Genomic DNA, 21,244 nt, shown 5'->3' with positions numbered 1-21,244 from the left:
TAGGGGTGGGGGAGGAGGTGTAGAGATGAAGGAGAGGGAGAAGAGGAAGAGGAGAGGAGAGGAGAGGAGAGGAATTACAAGCGCAGTTGCTGTGGTGGCGAGATGCCGTGGGGGTGGAAGAGAGGCTGTCTCTCTCTCTCTCTCTCCCTCTCTCTCTGTGAGTCTCTCCGACTCTTCTATGAGCCACAGAAGGAAGGAAGGAAGGAAGGAAGGGGGTGGAGGGCTTAAAAGTTGGAGCGCGTTCGTGCCAGTGGGGTATGGCTTACTCTACCGGGCGAAAGCAGCCAGGAGGCAATTCCTAACGGCTGGAAAGATATGCAAATGCGCGAAAGGGAGAGCACTGCTAATGCCTGCCTACCTGAGCCGTGCCGGCACGCAATAATCATTAAAAACTAAAACGTATACTCTCTTCTTCGTCTGGTCTTTGGATATCGTCGGGAAGAGAAGAGAGTCCTCCTCATAGAACGAATTTAGATACTTCTGATTTGGCTTAGCGTTGGATAATGTTTGATTTTACCTGCTAGGCATTAAATATACGACTAAAATGATTTGAAAAAGAAAGAAAGAAAAAAAAAAAGAAAAAATAAATAAATCTCTACGTGTCTCCTCTCTTCTCATCGACGAAACATCAAAATCCGCGCACGCTCGTTTACCACATACCTACGTACCTGCGCACGCACGAAGGAAAAAAGGCAGGGGAGGGTGGGACGCAACGCATTGAGAAATAGAGAGAGAGAGAGAGAGAGAGAGAGAAAGATCATTAGCGAGAGACGAAACGGATTTTCAGGCTTCGCGGAACACGCGAACGCGCGACGCCCGGGCATTAAAACGGCAGGCAAGCAAGCAAGCAAGCAAGCAAGCAAGCAAGCAAGCAAGCAAGCAGGCCGTCGTCCGGACTCCCCGGGAACTTCATTTAAGAGTCCTTGTTTATAAACTGAAACAGGACGCGGCAGAATATAATTCCGCTTCTAATTACCCGGAGTGCTTTGCTTCTTTCACGGAAAGCGAGGAGCCGGCTGGCTAACCGCGCTGAGAAAATTTCGTCCTTCTGGGTAACCGGCCGAGCCCGATCGAATCATCGGCCGGCATGGACGATTGTTGCACGGTCTGGTTCATAAGTAAAAACCTAATAAATAGCCGGAAGAACGACGAGGACGGAGAGAGGAGGGGTGGCCGGGCGGGGCTGAAGAGTCGCGAGAGCGAGCGGGCAAACGAACCTGCGAACGAGCCTGCGAACGGGACCGAGACTTCTCTGATAATTAAGTTCGTTGATAAGAAAAGGACGGAGCACTTCTCTCTCTCTCTCTCTCTCTTTCTTTCATTCTTTTATTATTTCTTTCTCTCTTTCTACGTCGGTACATCCTTGCATCCTCGAGATGGCTAATTAATTTAATTACCGCCTCCACCAGATTTTACCCCACTCCTTCCCTCCCTCTCCCTCTCTCCCTCTCTCTCTCTCTCTCTTGCTCGCTTTCTTTCTATCCCTACTTTTCATCCACTTTGGTTCTTTCTCCTCCTATCGCACCCTCGTCGAAGAAGACGAATCCGATTCGCGATCTCGGGAATGGTGCACGCGGATTTATTTATTTCCACTTCCTCCTCGTTAAAAGTCAACGAGTCAAAGAGAGAAAGAGAGAAAGAGAGAGAGAGAAGGAGAAATTTGACTTGTGGCCAATGAATCGAGGTTGAAAGCGCATCGACGACGACTTTTCTTGGAGCTCACTTTAAACGTAATTATTTTCTCCCTGCCCTTTTTTTTTTCTTACTACTCCCTTTCGTACACGCACGCACACACATACGTAGATAAAAATGTCGTTCGCGCTGTTGGATAATTCGTATAAAATAATTTAATCTCCTCCAATCGTGAATTTCTCTTGGACGTAACGTCGACATAACGCGTTATCGTTTAACTCCCAATAACTTAGGAAGAACGAGCAAGAGCTTTACCAGAGTTACGTTAAAAGAACGATGGCGAACGTGCGACATCGGGTTGAATACGAGCGGGCGAATGAACGAACGAACGAACGGACGGACGGACGAACAAACGGTTCACGTTCGCTAACGACCCGTTACGGGTACTGCCAGGACCGGGCCCCGTTAAATTTAACGTTTATCGCCGATAGCTACCATAAAATTTAATTAATCTAAAAGTGATTATGAGCAAAAGCATGGCTGTACCCAGGCAGAACGCTGATTCTATCAGCGCGACGATCGGACCATAAGCCTCTTTGGATGCCCGGCTATAACCCTTCGAGTCCATTTTACTTCACTCCGCGGACCTGACATAGCAACCAACCAACCAACCAACCAACCAGCCAGCCAGACAGCTAGCTAGCCAGTGGCAGTAACACTTTCATCGGTCCACCATCATCACCCTTGAGGCCTATATTATTATACTTCAGACAGTCTAACTCTTTCATCTACATTTAAATTCTTTTCTTTTAGATTTTGTTTTTTTTTTTTACTTTTTGTAATAGAAAACACGACAATGTTCTTAGAAATGATTTTTCTATCATTTAAGTTAATCGATAAAAACTCCTAAAGATTTACTATCGTTAGGAATTTCTTAGAATTATTCTTCATCAAACGTTTTCATTTATTAGATTAGCATATATTTAATAATAATAATAATATATTCATAAACGTTCTCTTGTTGATCCTACCAATAGATGGGAAGTTATTTTAGATAGTAGTTTTTATTAACTTATCGTAAATATTAGCCATTCCAATATCAGAAGCCGCAAAAGCTTCTTTAAGTTAACCGATTATTATAGGTATCGAAATCATGAAAGTTTGGTAAATCGCGAGGGACGAAAGGTATACTCAGTGCTTAGTTTGCTTCCCTCATATTAATTCGGCAACTACTCTCTCTCTCTCTCCCTCTCTCTTGCTCTCTTTCTCCTACTCTCTTAAGCCATAGGCTCATTGGGTAGCAGCAAAGTGGCGTGGCGCCGTGTTACGTCTCTATCGCTTAGTCCCAAGGGTGGCGTCAAGGCATTCCCTTTAACGACGACCAATCGAGTCGTAAGATAGGCGATCATCTTACCGATTACACCAAGGACAACGAGCGATTACGCTTTCGCGACTCGATTTTCGGTTAACTCGTCTGATATCAATGTATCGTCATGCATACAAAATTCTCACCGATTTATAAACACCAATATCTGTGCAGAATTTTTATTTTCAAATATAACCCGACTGATGGGCCGCATAAAATGTTGGCCTAACAATAAGCGAGAACAAAGTTTCATTTTATTTCCCATTGAGACATAAATTGTACGTACGATTTTTGAACAGGTGCACAGCACGAACGGAGAAAGAAAGACGAAAAAAAATGAAGAAAGAAAGTAAGGTAAGTTAAAGAAATCGGTGGGGCACACGTATCGAGCGTTAAAATTAACGGCGCAGTAACAAGAAAGTATCCGTAAGAAGGGGTGTAAAGAGGAAAAACTGCGCACGCAGGTAATTTTCCACGTATGTACCGGTCAGCTATGGTCGGTTGGGAGGACTTTTAAGACGCGTTATGGGTCTTCTTACGAGCTAAGGTCGTAATCAAATACTTAAAACTCCGGCGCAGCTGTGGAACGGGCTGAAGAAAAGGAAAGAGAAGGAAGAAAGAAAAAAAAAAAGAGACGAAGGTGGGGGTGGGGGTTAGAAAATAGAAGGAGTAACTTACTCAACGGAACCGTGAAAAATCGCGCCCTTTTTCGAGGGTTCCCTACGGACGATCGTAAAAGTCTCTCCCCCACCTCCTCCCTCGTTTCTCCCCCCACACGCCATTCCACACCGCTTTTCTCTTTTTTTCTCCTCCTCCCCCCTGCCCCTCTTAAATAGTCGACTGGAAAATCTTTTCGCAGTTCTCGTTCTTTATACAACGACGAAAAATACTCAATCCAACCGAAATACTTACCGGAGCTACCTGTATAAATTCTAGGACGTTTAAAAAGGTAGGAGAGAGAGAGAGAGAGAATAAATGATATCCCGATTTTCTTGCAAGGATTTCGTTTAGTCGCTATTAATCGAATCGCGAAGAAGGACGCGAAAGAAATGTCCCGTTCGAACACATTGCTGCTAATCTCGAGGAGAAGAAAGGAAAAAAAAAAGGGGGGAAGAAGAGGAGAAAGAAGAAGAAGAAGAATAAGAAGAATAAGAGGAGTGAGGTGAGGTGAGGATCTGTTAGGAAAAAGTTGGAGCGACCGTTAAGATCGTAATACGGCAGTAATGCCGGTACTTAGCGGAGTATAAATAAGCGTTAAATCCGTGCTTAGGAGCTTTAATCTGTATTTTTCTCGAGATGCTTGCTGGAATACATTATCAGTAAGTATAAGCGAGAAAGAAAGACTTTATCGCGGTCGGTGATAATGCTCAAAACGAAAGCTCTAATATACTTGAACAAAGCTTTTCTTACCAAAAGGGGTTGGTTGGCGGTATTGTGTCACCGTTCCTTACCATCAATTCTTATCGTCAAATTCTTCGAATTGTTGGTCAAATCTAGTATAATAACGTATCGATGATTACGTAGAGGTTTGTTAACTAACCGCACATGGATAAAGCACGAATTGGAAATCGTCCGATTCGATTCGATCTTTCGCAAGTTTGACTCTTCCCCTCCTCTTCAACGGGTGCTCGTACAAATGAATGTTACGACTTTTATTAGCCATCGACTGCTCGTTTCGTGGTAGTTTGTTCTTATCCATTTAGGTTTCCCACCCTCATCCTAAACTCAGAGAAGAAGAAGAAGAAGAAGAAAAAGTAATTGGGTGTTACAAGAGACGATTGGATTTACTAAGACATTGATTAGAGTATAGTTTTCGTGTGATAAGTTTTCTCTTCCTGGATGGGGATGTTTTACTTTTCGTCGATTTTAACTTTGGTATTCTAGGTTGTAGTTAACGGGTGGAAAGAGAAATAGGAAGAGGAGGAGGAGACAGGTTGGTCGCTAACGACCGTCACCGAAGCCAAGGATTGTTAACTGCTTCTAGGTTTGAATCTCCCAATGGATGTTACGACACTGCCGCTTCCATGTGGGTAGCGAAAGCTTCCAGGAGGATGGGTGAGAGGGTGGAAAAGGCCAACGTCGAGGGAAAATTGCTAAGCAATTCGGAACAATGTCTTGTTAGACGGTTTACTTTGAGATAATCGTTGAGAAGACTCAACCAATCGTTAGGTTTTCTCACGCGTCATTAAATTCTTTCTTTCCTAAGTAATTAAGGATATTGATATTTCCAAATATTTTTTTCGACAGAGAAAAATCTGAATTATTTCTATTAATCGAAAGATTATATTTGTATCATATTTTCATTCGTCTGATAATCGTCTTTGAAATTATATTTTTATACAATAACAGCAATCGCGATCGAATGATAATGCACACGAGCGTGTTTCTCTCACATTTCCAGTCAATTCTTCGATTCCATTAATGCGTATCGCTGTCACGTTAGCTTGTATTCCCCAAGGTAATATTCTCAGTTCAGTTTTCTCTTTCTCATACCATTTCTACGAGCCCGTGTGACTTGAAAGTTCTTCACAGGGTGGGATGGGAATGGAAGGGGTTGATAGGGTGAAGGTAGAAGAAAAGGTTCAAGGAGGAAGAAGAGTATATGAGCTTAAAGTGGTAGTAGTATCCACAGGAATAGTTACAAGCAAACTAAATGAACACCCTGCCGACTATTATATGAGAGTAGTTGCTGTTGCTACTTCGTGGAAGCAACTAACTCGACCCTAATGCCCTGCTTATGCCCGATTATTGTCCTCTCCTCGAGTTCAGAGCCAGGACCATTACGAATCCCGATGCTAACAACAACCACAAAGTATCTTCGTTAACGTGCAAAATCTACCGGGTGTATTTAATCTAAACAAAAATTGTCATAAATTGTCATAATTTAATATTACAAATCATATTGCGAATGGATTTAAGTGCAATTGGAAGATATCTAATAAAAAAAAGCACAGAGGGGTGTAATATCTTAGAAACGTTACGGACAACCCTGACGCAACCCTAAGTGCAGATAAGAAACGAATCGTAAGTAATCTCTCTTAGAAAGTTTTTCTTATAGTTACGTATAAGTCTTCGACAATGTAAAGAAAATCAAACGATGGTCATTTGTGGTAAGCCTTTTCACGAGAATCGGAGATGTATTATCGTCCTATCGTAAGGAATCCTTTGTTGAACGTTATCAGCAATTTCTTTGATTCGACCAAAGAAATATCGTATCTTCTTTCATCCGACAATTGTTCGGACAATAATTATTTTATCTATCCAATTTATTTATTATTTACGCACGATATATATGTCGGTTTATTTTTTTTTTTTTTTAATAATCTATTTAACGACGAAATATCCTCGTTTAGATTATATTGAATATTCGTACATTGAAAATTACAGAGAAGAAACATTTGAACCAAATCAATTCGATGGCAAATCAGTTTTGAAATAATCGAAGATCTGGTACGTGGGGGAAATCAGTTGTGGGAATTAAGTTTAAACGACACGCTAAACGTTTATGACACACACAACGCTAATGGCCAGAGTTAACAATAAATCTGGAAAGGACTTTTATCGGAAAGTTGATAAAAGTCGAAAGGGTATCATCGAAGTTTGGGCTATTATAAAAGAGGGGAGAAGAGAGGGTCGAAAGAGGAAAACGAGGAACGTTGGGAAAATGACCATTAATAGAACGCAAAGTCCGACGGTCATGCGCCAATCAGTTGTAGTGACAGTCGCCAGAAAGAAACAAGTATTTCCCATCAGTGCATTCGGCATGCAAGAACCGATACTCACGTCTACGAAACTAGGATGAACTTATCACTGATCTGCCTTACGTTTTTCCTATTTCCCTCTTCGATCTTAAACATTATATTTTTCATATTTCATCCTGCATAGAAGAAAAATACTCGTTAATCCTTAACTTAACTTAAATAAATCGATAGAAATTTAATGACGTGGTGTATCGAGTAAATGTTTTATTATATTTATCATTTAACACGTGTACGACGTGGAAAAGAATGTTCAACGAAATCAATATCACTTCTCAAGACTGTAAATAAGAAAAAAAAAACTAAATTTGATTATGGTCGAAAACTATAAAAATTAGATTATTCAAGATTGAAAGAGTAATAAAGTTTGTTAAACGCGAAGAAAAAAGAATCATTTCAAAAAGATTAATCAAGTGGTCTATTCTTGGCATTCGTATAAAATTCCAACACTTGCAAAAATTGTGTTAGAACTTTGTTTAAGTTATCAAGGTATTATAAAATGATGTTTAAAGAGATCTTAAGCATTTTTAAGAACAACTAATAAGAAAAAGTAGATTTGATTACGCTTATAAATATAATAATTGGATTATTTAAGATTGGAAGAGTAACAAGACGTAATTTAAAGTTTATAAAAGGAAGATAAGATCGGAAGTATTTCAAAATGGTTAACCAAGTATTTATTATTTTTACTCTTATAAAATTCCAATAAATCGAACGAGGAGTTTTAACAAAGTGTTCGAATTTAGTAGAAATAATTTGATGTAACGACGTTGTCCATAAACTTGAAGCTCCCTTTAGACCCTATTATTTTCTATATAATCTATACCATAGTATTCGAGGGAAGCCCTTTCCCACATGTCTACGCACGCGCGCATACACGAGATTATAACACGCGCGAAATACCATCGGTGACATCGAAAAGGGACGTGGGAGAGGGATAGAAGGTAGATTTTTCCGCGCCTCGATATGATTAATACCCTCGCGATACGAAGGGGGTGGTGGTGGGGGTGGTAAAGAGGAAAAGCTCCGAACGATAAAGAGCGGAAGGGGTGAAAAAGAGAGAGATAGGTCGAAACATGGGAAAGAGAAGGTCTGCTACTCAAAAACGGGAGATTACATGAATGTGTGTGTGTGTTTGTGTAATAGTAGGAGAGTGTGCGTCATACGAAAGAGAGAAGAGAAGAAAAGAGGAGACGAACACAGATGGGAAGAGGTGAGAGTTTTTTTGGGTGGGGGTTGGAGGGGGGTTGAGTAAGAAAGAGTAGGTGGCGAGGAAGGGAACAGTTATGGCATTGGGGTGTTAGTGTTAGTAATGGTGGTGGTAGTGGTAGTGGTGGTGGTGGTCGCTCGTCGTACACCAAATCCCCGTCAACCGCATTCAATTACGATGTTATCGCGAATACAGATGACGGTTATTTCCTTCGGTACACCCTATACATAACGACGGCCGCGCACAACTCCTGCGTGAGCAAAGTTAAGGCCGTATAATGGCGTGCCGGCCGGCCGTGTGATTGTTTTAGGATGTGAACACCGACGATGTTTCGGGATAAAGCGGATCCGATTTCGACGAACCAGTCTATCCTATCCTATCCTATCCTATCCGTTCGTTTGTTCGATTCTTGTGGATTGAAACTTCCCCCCCCCCAAAGAAAAAAATGATTGAAATCGACATTTTTGTTCTTTTTGTTTTTTTCCCTTTATTATTCCCATTTTATTCTTGGCCTATTTTTTTTTCTTTTTATTCTTTTCTGATCGATTACTTGGCATTGGTTTTAATGACGTCACCCGTTACAGCGATGTAACAAAATGCACCTTCCTCTGTAGTCGGTTGCTCCATGATAAAAGAATCTGCTTCTTGGCTAAATGGTGACGTCAGTGGATACTTTTTCGCCGCTCGCCTATAATTTTACATCCTCGATTATATTTTCTATAATTTTATTCATCTATCATCGAGTATTTTTCGTACCTTGCTGCTTCCGGTAAGGAATCGAGATATTTCATTGGCGGGTAATCTTGGAACGGTCCGGCTATTCGCAAATCTCGCACGTATCTTGACAAATTTCAAAAGAAATGAATGATAATAAATTAAAAATAAATAAAACGAATGACAAACATTCTATCTTAGAAAAAATATTAAAAATTGAATTTGTTCATACGAAATCTTCAAAACTAAATTATTCGAAACGTCCAAATATATTTCTATCGCAAAATATACGAAAATAAATAATAAATGATAAAAATTACCCGTAAAGGGCGTAAGCGTAATCGTTTCTAAGTCCCTTCATTTTGCTACATTTGTTACAACTCAATCGGCATAGCGTTTGAATCCAAGCAGTGACTATGGTTCTCGCATTGGGGGATGGTATCGATGCTGCGTATGGTCTGATTTGATAAAGTAAGAACCAAAATTCCTAAATAGTAGGAAAATTGTTATTTTTAAGTAGTAAGTGTCGATAAATAGTCAGACTTCGACGAAAAATACTCTTACGTTATCCATTTGTTCGTCCATCTCAAAGGTATCCTGTTCGCAAAACGAATTCTCGTCGTGAAAACTACACGGTATCTAAAATAATAATATTATTGAAATAATTGAAATAAATGAGAATGCGCGTGATATTAGAATGACGAACTTCTTCGTAATCGTCGGGCAAGGATGCCACGTATTCGCTCCAAGTTGTGTCCAATTCCCATTCGGCGAGTGGAGCTTTGATTACCGTCTCGTTGGACAAATCTTTGAGCGAACCGATTGGTGGATCTTCGACAAATACACCGCTCAACTCGTCGTTCAACATATTCATAGTTAAAGATGACAAATATCTTCGAAAAAATAATCGACAAAAAATATGTATAACCAAGAAAGAAAAAAAAGTTATGAAAAGTTTATTGGAAGTTTGTTACCTGTTACGTTTATCGCGCAAAATTTCAACGTGATATTCGGCAGCAAAGAGTTTGTCAACCCAAGGAATGATTCTACTTTTATCTTCTACGCGCGACATGGCTGGTGCCAAATTTCTAATAGCCGCACTATTTATAAACGATACGTTTTATTACAAACACAAATAATCCAAAAGTACTAAACATTTTTAATCTATGACGCATGATTAATAAGAATCATTTAATAATCAAATTAATTCTATAACACATTCTATAAAAAAAATATTAAATATCATAATGATTAACCCGTAATATTGAAATTCCGTGGCGAGAGTATCGAATTTGGATTTAACCTTCGAATCAATTTTCGTCGAATCATTCGGATTATTTTCATTCTTCGTTACAATCGACGACGACATTACTTCCCGAAATAAAAATAAGAAATTTTTAAGGTTAACGAAAAAAAAAAAACAACCAAGAAAAAGATACAATTACGCGACGATTCAGTAAATTCGATTTATTATAAAATGAATCATCGACTAACTTCAGATAAAAGATAATATTTCGGATAGAGTAACATACTGGTAAATATGTTGGATAGTAGTAACTAAATTCAGTGCAAGCTCGTGGACGGTATTTTGCCAGAGAAAGATAAAGGGAAGGGGGTGGAAAGGGGGGAGGGAAGGGGAAAGGCAGTTCGTTCTTCTCGATACTTTCGCACGATAAAACATGAAATATGAAGGTTTGCCAAGGTTCCGTTCGGTTCAAGCACAAGAGAGGATGTGCAGATCATAACGCAACCCAGCCGGTGGTACGAACACCCCACACGTCTACCGCCTGAGTTACTCCGCTTGGCTATTTCAAAGGAATTCTTTCTTTCTTTGTAAACTCTATACATCTCTATCAAAGACTCCATTTCGTATAGAGAACTATGTTACTTTATTCTTATTTCCACAGTTTTTTTATACTTTCACCTCGTAGAATTTCTTTTTCTTCCCCCCGTAAGGAAAAGGAAACTGTTGATCGTTTTTCAACCGAGAGACAATAATCTTTGAAAAGATAAGCCCCAACCTTCATTTTCTTTACCTATTCCGTGAGAATTTTGTACAACATCGATCAAAGATATATGTGCCCATAATTATGAAAGTGGTCTAAGTCGTACATTTATTGTTTCGAGATATTTAAAGGATTATATAATAAAATAATAAACTTATTTTTGTTTTTTAATTATGACTTAGACCACTTTCATAATTATGAGCACATTTTAGCTTTTAATCAACAGTCATTTGGTACAATTGTTTATCAACTTCGATACGAAAACAATAGTAAAAGCTTTGTGCGTTAAAGAGAAGAGAAGGTAGAAGAAAAGACTAGTTAAAGCAGGGAAAGATTGATTGGAAGTTTTTTTGGAGTAAAAGAAGAAGAAGAAAAAAAGAAGAGAGAGAAGGAAGATAGGCTGAACCGAACAACAGAAGTAGAAGCAGAAGCAGGAGCAGAAGCAGCAACAGCAGGAGGAATAGAAAGCCGGGGGCGAGCTTTTTGCCGAACACATAATGCATAGCAAAGCATGACACCCTTATCTCGGGATCTTTAATTCCGTGAGCTGCCGCGAGGGGGTTGGACCAACGTCATTTGTCGGTTGCATCGCGTTGGGCCACAGGCGGTCAGGAATACTTGGATAACGTGCCACGGTATCCTCGTATAGGGGCTGGAAATTGCCTTGGCTGATTTCATTTCGGGACCAGATTATTTTAAGGGAGACCTCGTCGTACTCTCTTTCACCCACACCCTTATTCCCTCTCCACCGTTCTGCGTGATTAATGCGATACGCTACGAGTTAGGGAGAAACGTCTTCTCAAGGTCGAGCAAGGAAAATCCGATTAATTTGCAAGCTTGCTTAAAGACGGACAAAGAGTGAGTGAGAAAGAGAGAGAGAGAGGACCTACTTGTCATATAATCATAACTTTTAAATATTATTATTAATTAGTATTGTTGAATTACATGTTTAAACATAACGGTTTTAGGACAACGATCAAAATGTTAAATTTAGTTTATTTATAAGAATAGATGTATTTGAAAATTATAAAGACTCGTGAAGAAAAAAGATCGAGTTGTTGATGAAATCCCAATGAAAGGGACGAAACGTTCAACAAGATCAAAATAACGTTTAAAAAGATTTGTTAACCCGTCCAATCTTCCTACGACACTTAGTTTAATAATTATTATTAATTTTGATGATATTTGTAAACTTAATTATTTTAAGATTAATTATAAAGTATAATTTATACTTACGATATATTATTTATGTATTTATTATTAACCCTTTCGCACTAATGAACTTATCGTATAACTAATGAATTTAGCGTTAATATTTAATTGATTTGAAATATAACCAAAGTTAGTCGTGAAAGGATTATAATACTTAATCGAGAATAATTATTGATAGAAATGATAGCATGATATCAAAATGGTAAAAAAGAAAACTGATAAAAAGATTGTAGAAAAATATCATAATACCCACCTTTCTCGTAGCAAATCATTATCACCAAATCACGAAGAGGGGATATATTAAAAGCCATGAAACTCTTCATAACCAACATGCACGCACTCATCAACCCACTCACTCACTCACTCACTCACGCACTAACGCACGTACGTACAAATATATCTATGTAAATGCCTGAAGAATCTATCGTTCGCGTAAAATCTCATCAAAATTCCGCCTCCCTGGTTAAGGCTTAATTTCCGGCCTTGGAATCGAGCGAATGAACGAACGAACGAACGAACGAACGAATAAACGAACGAACGAACGTACGTATGTACGAAAGAGGAACGAGAACAGAAGGTGGGATCGCTACGATATCGTATAGAAACCGGTCGATAGAGAGATACCGAATTAATACTGAGACTCACCACCAAGAGATACGAGTGAACACGTACATATAAGGCAGATATATATTTTACACATACATACACGTTTACTCAATAGTATCGTCTAACGACTAGGAAATTTTATAAGTCATATCGTTCTACGCGAAACTCACACTCACACACACACACACAGACACAAACGTTAGTTGGCAAAACTGTTGCCTGGCCACAACTTCCAAATAAAAAATAAAAAAAATAAAAATTGAAAGAGAGAGAAAGAGAATGTATGTGAAAGCAGAGGAAGGTATAGCAACCACGTATTTAGTTTGAAGAAAGTTTCAACTGTGTCGCCATTATAAAGTCTTCACCGAGCATAATAACGTTTGACTTCGTGGGTCTGGAAGGCATTAGGGAAATCGTATTTGCTTTCTCTCTCTCTCTCTCTCTTTCTCAATCTTCTCCCCTTTTCTTTCTTACATTCTCTCTCTCTCTCTCTTTCTCTTTGTTGGTCCTATTACTCGTTCCAAGAGTCGTAACTCAGCGACGACCAATACGGCCCGTGGAGGAAGGTAAACCGTACTCTCGAAACGCACGCGGTCTTTTCCCGTTCGTTTCGCGATTTCGATAGTATCGTTCGATTGCGAGGAGGGGCTGTGGCCTCTCGCGTTCTTCGAAAGACCATAAATAGAGCCCAAATGGAATAGCAGGGAAGGGAGGACTTTTAGGAAGGGGAATAGGTAGTTTATATGTGTGTCTATGTGTGTGTGTATGTGTTAGAGAGAGGGCTGGGCGGAACGAAATTCGTTTTGGTGGTTATAGTTCTTTCTCTTTCTCTATGTTGTTGTAGCTCTAATGTTCTGGAAGTGAAATAAAAATGCTCCTCGAATGTATCAGATTGTATTTATAAGAATGTTATATTTCCTCGGTAGTAATGGGAGAGCAGCCCCTACAGAGCCGATCGTAAATATATCGGTAATGCGCTAGTAAACGATATTATATACAGATGAATAACAAAACGGGCTTTTGCGCGCTTGCTGGTGAGAGATTTTTTTAGCCGAGTGTACGAACAGAGAATACGGGATCAAAAGGAATAATATCGGGTGGTATATCGGGAAGGATTTTTGAAGAAACAAAACTTTGATGAGGGATGTTCGTAAGGTTTCTGATTTTTTTTTTTTCTTTCCTTTCCTTTTTAAGTCAACAAGTTTTTCTTTTTTTTTTTTTTAAGGTTAGGACTGGGTAAAATTATTTCTTTTCTTTTTCTTTTTCTTTTGTTTGTTTTTTTTTTCTTTCGTTCGTGTTCTTTCGTTATCCTCTCTCTTCATTGTTGCGTTGTTGTTATTTTTTTATTTGTTCGCATCTAAATCTACTGTTACGACGACACGGGGTAAAAAGAAGTGCGCGTGTTATTTTTTCATTTATTTCGCGGTGCCATATTTTTTACTCGGAGAAAAACAATTCTTTTTCCTCGCATCAATTTTTTCTTTTTCTAATCTTTTTTTTCTTTTTTTGTACTTCATCGATACGCGGTGGGACTTATTTTTCCTTACTTCTCATTCTTCTTTACTTTTTCTTTATTTCGTTTTTTTTTTTGTTTTTTTTCTATACGTCAGTTTTACAATCCAACAATGGCGATCGACGATTTGCGATTTGCTCGATCATATTCACAACGAAAGATTACGATTCACGTTTGTTTCGTTACTTTTTAAGGAAAAAAAGATGAAAAAAGAAACAAATAATTATTGTAGGATTCGTGACGAGAAAAATTGGGCCCCGTTGAGGCTTTCTCACGAATGCCTGATTTTTTTTTCTTTTCTTATTTGGCATGAAGTTACTCGATCCCACAATATATTGTTATTCACTTTTTAATCATATATTAATAATATGTGTAATATATATAAATGTATGCATAAATTATTTACATAAACGAGCTCGTCGGTCCTCCTCGATCGTCACATCCTAAAATTCGGATCATTAATCGTGATCCCATAAATCCTTTGGTGTGGATGCAACTTGTTCTCATCTAATCTGTCATCTTGTTTGTCTTTGGTTTATTATTTGAAAAATTTAAAGCTTCGACCCCCCTTCCCCTCCCCAATCCCCCGCCCTCACCAGCCAACACTGTTACCCCAAAAGTCAGGGGGTCGCAAGGAAACACTGAAAAACTTCGATAATCTTAACACTCGGATTTTGTTTTATAACGAATTTTTCTTATTTTTACATCTGTTTCATAATTTTTTTGTCGTTAATCTTACATCGTTAATCTTTGGTATCGGCTGTATGGAACTCGAGTTAAAAGTTCCCCTTTATTTATTTTTTTCTTTTAAAAGGCATTATAATATTAATGAATACTTTTCCTGCGTTCTTCGTTAAAACGGGGAATAAAGAAAAGAAATAAATGAAAAGAAAAAAACAATAATAATAATAATAATAATAAAACTCGAGAACGTGAGAAAATTCTCGTACGAAAATGGCAAGATTCTTAAATTCACTCAACGTTAATATGACGAAGAAGAATAAGAAGAAGAAGAAGAAGGGGATGAAAAAAGAACAAAACATTTATTTGACCATTTTCCTATACTCAGTCATCTTCTTCTTCTTCTTTCTTTCTTTCTTTTTTTTTTCTTTTATTTTTATTCTTATTCTTCTTCTTCTATGTCGTAACGCGATGTTACCGTCCTCTTTCTCGTTCGAAGAAATCACCTAATTGGAAGGATAAAAAGAAAAGAACGAGAGCGGATTACGTTAACCGGTTTAACGAAGGTGATAATAATCATAGAAAGATCTTAATCGTTAGACGTATACTCGTATAACCTCAGGCGTTCACTCATGAAGTCGATATATTATTAATAAGGATATTTACAGCTCGACTCCGCCATTTTCTTTCACACTATTTTCTTCCTTTCTTTCTTTCTTTCTTTCTTGTGATTGATTTATTTAATTAATTAATTATTTATTTATTTCTTTTCGCACTATTATCACTCATCCCCTTATCTTACTCTTCTTTTTTTTTGTTTTGCGTTTTATTTTTTTTTCGTTAATCTTTACTTATCGTTAGAAACATATCTTACACAAACTGTCCGTTTATGGTGTACCACGGGGGAAGCATTTCACCGGTCACAATTTACAATGGATTTCCCAATGATCACCTGTTTTTTTTTTTTTTCCGTCTATTTCTTTGCGTTCGTTTGTTTGTTTTTTTGTTTTGTTTTGTTTTGTTCGTTCGTCACAATTTTTGTCATCATTGTCGCACACTCTCGCACCCGTCTCATTTTCTTTCTCGAGTTTTCTTTTCCTTTTCTCATTTTTTTTCCTTTCCTATCTCTTTTTATTATCATTTTACGCCGAGTTGAACGTTCATCCTTTTACGCTCGTTAAGGATTCGAGAGAAGAAAAATCAATGCGATGATTATGCGAGACTCGAATTATTAGATTTACGCCCGGTTTCCAGTTCGCGCGGACGTTCATCAAGTTTGTTCTTTTTATTTTTTTTTTCTAACTCCGAAGCTTAAAATCGCGCAACAACACTCGACACGATTCGGCTGATTAATAACCGCTGAGGCATCTTAACTTCTTCAGAGGTGGTAAAGCCTCGTCTCAGCTCGTCGGTGCCTGCATCGTCATCGGCAGTGGTTTCACCGAACCCAAACCAGGCCCAGATAGTCCGTTGTTGTTCATATCACCTGGTGCACGAGGACCACCCACGCCTATGGCTGTACCATTTATTGTTTGTCCTCCTCCACCTGACATCTGACCCTGAAATCAGAAAATCAATCCTTCCTTCAACATCTTTTCATTATAATTTCATCACTTGGAATACGATATTTCGATTAATTTCATTTATTTCCAAACGAATTTATTTGTTAATACTTTATGATACATAACAGATACTTGTTCCACCATTTTGCTGGCCAAACATGGATTTTTCTTATAACTATTTTCATAAATTTCATTGAAATTACTTTTAAAGCACAGCGGTTTAACACGTTCGCAGACGTGAATGCTATGGCATTCAAATTTGAAATTTTTATTATGAATTTTATTTGATATAACTGTAGGATTCATAAAAAAATTAGGCCATTGGATTGACTGGACCGGGACTCGAACCCGGATCTTCCTCTTTCCGAGCGACTGCTCTTTAACCATTGAGCTATCCAAGGCTCACCGTCCAATCTCTTCACGAATGCCTATTTAAATATTTAGCTTGGAGGCGCTCGCATCTCACATAACCTTACTTTTTTATAATTATTATATCTGTAAAGGTAATGACTAATTGATTCTTTAATATATGATAATCTGACTGCCCTTATTCAATATGTTTAATCAAATTTTCGATATCGCAATTAATTTCAAAATAAAATGACTGTCACATTAATTTTCCTCGCTGAAACTTTGGCCGTCCGCGAGCGTGTTAAAACAATATGGACGCAAAGTTCGAATAAATTTGCAATGAAAAAGAAACTTACGTTCGTCGCGTGATTATGGGGTCCCACCATCTGTCCGATACCCTGATGACCTTGAAGAGGATTGTGACTGGAATGAACGTTCTGTCCAGGTGGGGTAGCCGTTGGCGGAAGTTGCCTTTTAATATATGCGAGTGATGCCGGCGACTGAGGTGCCATATTGGCGAACCTCGCTTCGTAATCGTACTCGCAGAGAATTTTATTCTCGCACAGATAAAACCGATCTCCTACGCAAAACCTGTAATCAAAAAACAAAACAACCCTTGTTCCTAACTCTCGTTCTAACAAAATTAACTCATAACATTATCTAAAACTAATCTCCGATCGTTCGATCGTATAACAACGATCTTATCGATTGATTCTCGATGAAAATTACAAATTTATCGAAACGTAGTTTCAAAAAGTGATCCCATACAATAGAAAAGAAAGGAATAGGGAATCACAACGACTAAACATGCTAACAAGGAAACACCTGTTGATGCTTTAGCTTCAGTTAAAGTAATAGGACGGTGTACGCGAAGGAAGCTGGAAATGTAAGGAAGGGAAAAAAAAGAGTAACAAAAAAAGAAAGAAAGAAAGAAAGAAAGAAAGAGAGAGAGTTTATCGAAAGATGGACGGATGAGTTAGAATTTATGGAAAGTACCAGACGACGCAATTGTCGAGAAAACGTAATTGACCAGTCAGAGAAAGAGAGAGAGAGAACAGATACATATATAGAAATGCCGGTAATATTTTTATCCTCTTCTATTTCCCCTCCTGTTTCCTTTTTTTTTTTTTTAATCCAAAAATGGTCGAACGTCAAAACGCGAAGGGTTTGATGGACGCTTGGAAATTTGTACCGATTGACAGTCGCAGAATTATCTCGCGATGCATCTGTCTCTCGCGTATTTCCATCTTCGTTCGTATATTTTATTTTGTTTTTTTTTTTTGTTTTATTTTCGAGGGATACGGAAAGAGAAAGAAAGAGAAAGAGAAAGAAAAAGAGAAAGAGAGAGAGATCGATAGTGGAAATGATGGGGCGCGGTGGGGAGGTGGGAAAGGGGTAGTAGGATAGGAAGAGAAGTAGTAGTAATAGTAGAAAGAGGAGAATGAAGGTAGGAAGGGGGTGGGGGTGGGGGTGGGGGTGGGGGTGGGGGTGGGGGTGGGGTAAAAAGGACGACGTCGGTCGATAACGAGCGCATCGCGACGTGCCGGACAAATAATTATTATCGGCCTTCTCTGTCCGCGAGCGGTGTCGTATCCGCTTTGATCCCGGCAGGAAATACGAGAGCGAAATACAAGAGCAAGCCGAGTCTGGCTCGTGGTAGATACTCTCGTAATCGCACGGCAAATAGAATTAGCGCGCATCCTGCACGCGGCCGCACTGTTCTAGCGTAGCTTATACACCAGCTTTCCCTCGTTTCCAAGCCCCCAACATCCAACACCACCCCCTATTCTCTTCTCCTACTATCGCCTTTTCTCTCTCTCTCTTTCTCTCTTTTTATCACTCGGTCTTTTACTCCCTCGCACATTATACGGCTGACACGTCTCTGTGCTAAATGACGCCGCGGGTGTTAGTGGTGGTAGTCCGTTGCAATTCGAACACTTCGTTTTTTTTCTTTTTAGGAAAATAAAAAAAGAAAGAAACAGGTAAATTGTCTGAAAGGTTTTTTTTATCAACGATAAAATCCTCTTAACTGTTATATTTTTTCTTGGCTGGATATATTTCTTTTTTGTTTGCCAATGAAATATAATTTTGAAAAATTAAGTGTTGTAATATTACGTTGATTGTCACGTTGGTTATCCCGCGGTGGCTGACGTTTGTTCGGTCAATCAGAAACGTGTGGGTAATTTCTAACCAGTATTACTATATCGTTTTATATTTAAACGTTAGAATTATGAGGTCTCAGGTAAAACGTGTGAAATTTGCATGGCAGTAAGTGTTATTGGATTCATTTCCAATAATAATACGCAAATTATTACAATGAAGGATTTAAAAGATTTTTCATGAGTCAACTAATACAATACTACTGTTGACATTTAATTCTAATTGTCACTAAGCAAATAATATTTGTGACTTTAATTTATCCATTCTTATTAAAAAGTAGAAAAAATATAATAGTAAAAATTAACTTTGGTGTGTTATGACCGAAATGATAGAAATATGAAGAATACAAAACGATATTTCGAGTATTTCGAGTTGGCTATCAATTAGGACTCGGAGAAAACACTTGGGTGTTTTGAAAAGCTTTTTGGTTCATTCTCTCTCGTCTGGACTAGAGATAGAGAGATTATCATAACTGCCCAGTCATTGGTATTATCGCCCAGCAGTACGAGCACACTCATTGCGTTGGATTTTCCATTATTATGCTCACTCGCGAATAATGCCACGCGGCGCGAAAGCCGATCCTTTAATTCTCGCGGAAACATTTGCCATCCCGCGTTCACGATGATACCAAATGCGACTCAACCTATTACTCTCTCTCTCTCTCTCTCTCTTTATCTATCTCTTTCTCTTCCGACTAACGCGATTTTCATTCGAACGAGCGAACTAATTAGCTAACCGTTTTAGCTTTAAAACCATTTTTCTAATTCGCCAGCAGTCAGTTTATAATCGAATTAATGTTTCCAAGGGATTCCCCGATCAAATAAAAAGGGTTTCGTTGTCTTCTTCAAAAATAAATCTTATTTATAGAAATATTCGATAAATAACTGGGTGGGAAATTCAAATAAGAGGAACAATTAACCCATTGTTCTACAATGGGTTGCGAGACTCGTGGTAAAATAAACAAACAAAACATGAGAGTCACGACGAGTGAGACTCAAAAACAGGTAAAACATGAGAATCATTGGTGAAAACACTGTGGTACACGTCGATCGGGCCAAACATAAACAACACGTGCCAGGTTCGCGATTTGTTGCTAGGGTTTAACACGGAGGGGTCCTATCCGTACCTGGTTCGGGCTGGAGGAGCTGATTCGTGTCCAAACTCGAAACTAGTGTGGAATGCGAGCGCCTTCAAGCCAAATACTTAAATAGGCATTCGTGAGAAGATTGGACGGTGGGCCCTGGATAGCTCAATTGGTTAAAGAGCAGTCGCCCGGAAAGCGGAAGATATCGGTTCGAATCCCGGTCCAGTCAGTTCAACGGCCTAATTTTTTTCACGATTTCTACACAAGGTACAGACCTGGGGTGTCTTTTGAAGATTTTCTACTTGTTGCAAAGACGAAAAAAAAGGGCTTAACATTGTCACAACTTTGAATGCTCAGCCGAACCGTGAAATGGTACGACGGGTGACGAGAACTTGTTGTTGATTATGGCACACCCTATCGGATCTTAAATCGTAGGGCAAGAGGTTAAAGATGTCGATGATGTTAAGAAGAGCACGATCTCGAATGGGAAGGTAAACCTTTTCACATTTACAAAACTGCAAATGTAAGAGAAGCTAGGAGTATAGTACGTGTATGGGAACAGCAAGTGCAAGAAGTTTGAAATATTAATCGTTCGCTAGCATGAGCGAGAGTTGGTTCCTAAAGGATGTAAGAGTACAGAACTGAGAAGGAAGGAGTGAGAGAGAGAGAGAGATGTTAAAATCACAAGAGAAAAAAAGACAGCGAAAGAGAGAGAGAGAGAGAGAGAAAGAGAGGGGTAGTGGGTGGTTTGTTTGGAGATGGAGGAGGAGGAGGAGGAGAGAGGAACGGCGTCTCGCCCTCGAGTTTGCATGGAAAATTTCAATCTGGGTATACTCGGATAACTTGGTTGAATCTTTAATGAGGGTCACCGGGCTTTGCGAAACATCCCGGCACACCGAGGATACTATTGCACGAAACGGAAAATAGAGACGCGTTGTGCTATCTAGATGGGAAAACAAAAATGAGAGAAAAAGAATAAGAAAAAGGATAAAAAGAAAGAAAGAAAGAAAGGAAGAAAGGAAAGAAGAGATAGAGATAGAAAGAAAGAGAGTGTATTGCAGTTTGAATAAATAAATGTGATAGTCGGTGCCAATGTGTGACCCCATTAGGACCGCTTTACTGCCGACCCCAGTGGTGCCAGCATGCCCATAGCCCCTCCAAGAGTAATACCTATGGTGCTTGGACGAATGCGAAATACTGAAAATGTAGCAACGTTTCCTTCCTTCCCAATGTTTCTGCTGAATCCTTCGAAAGAATGTTTCCACGATTTTCTCGCTAAACTTAGCACTTTGAAAATATATATCCGTCCGTTCCCGTGGATGCAAATAAAAGTGTAAAGGATTTGTCTGAGATTCCTCCTCCTCCTCCTCCTTCACCTCCTTCGAGTTC

At 38.9% G+C, this 21,244-nt stretch overlaps 2 protein-coding genes across 5 annotated transcripts in view; both read right to left on the bottom strand.

Moving 5' to 3' along the window:
* Positions 1 to 8,452: 8,452 nt before the first annotated feature.
* LOC122515906 lies at positions 8,453 to 10,049 on the bottom strand. Its single transcript, XM_043633400.1, has 7 exons — positions 9,937 to 10,049; positions 9,655 to 9,780; positions 9,387 to 9,573; positions 9,245 to 9,319; positions 9,001 to 9,167; positions 8,723 to 8,806; positions 8,453 to 8,654 (listed from the first exon to the last, which is right to left on the bottom strand). The coding sequence occupies exons 1-7, from the start codon at positions 10,047 to 10,049 to the stop codon at positions 8,513 to 8,515; spliced, it is 894 nt and encodes a 297-aa protein (XP_043489335.1). The 3' UTR covers positions 8,453 to 8,512.
* A 3,347-nt stretch (positions 10,050 to 13,396) lies between these two features.
* Positions 13,397 to 21,244, bottom strand: part of LOC122515716 (rhombotin-1-like) — a 77,339-nt gene continuing 69,491 nt past the window's right edge. For all 4 annotated transcript variants that reach the window (XM_043633134.1, XM_043633135.1, XM_043633136.1 and 1 more), the window contains 2 exons: positions 16,968 to 17,202; positions 13,397 to 16,257 (listed from right to left, as the gene is read on the bottom strand). In XM_043633134.1, coding sequence (XP_043489069.1) covers positions 16,099 to 16,257; positions 16,968 to 17,202 — 394 coding nt within the window. In that variant the 3' untranslated portion in view covers positions 13,397 to 16,098. The remainder of the gene's footprint in view (positions 16,258 to 16,967; positions 17,203 to 21,244) is intronic.

Source organism: Polistes fuscatus, unplaced genomic scaffold, assembly GCF_010416935.1.
Source record: "Polistes fuscatus isolate 324 unplaced genomic scaffold, CU_Pfus_HIC Scaffold19, whole genome shotgun sequence".
Taxonomy (NCBI): domain Eukaryota; kingdom Metazoa; phylum Arthropoda; class Insecta; order Hymenoptera; family Vespidae; genus Polistes; species Polistes fuscatus.
Note: the sequence above shows the minus strand (reverse complement) of the source record. Positions and strands in the feature narration are given on the sequence as shown.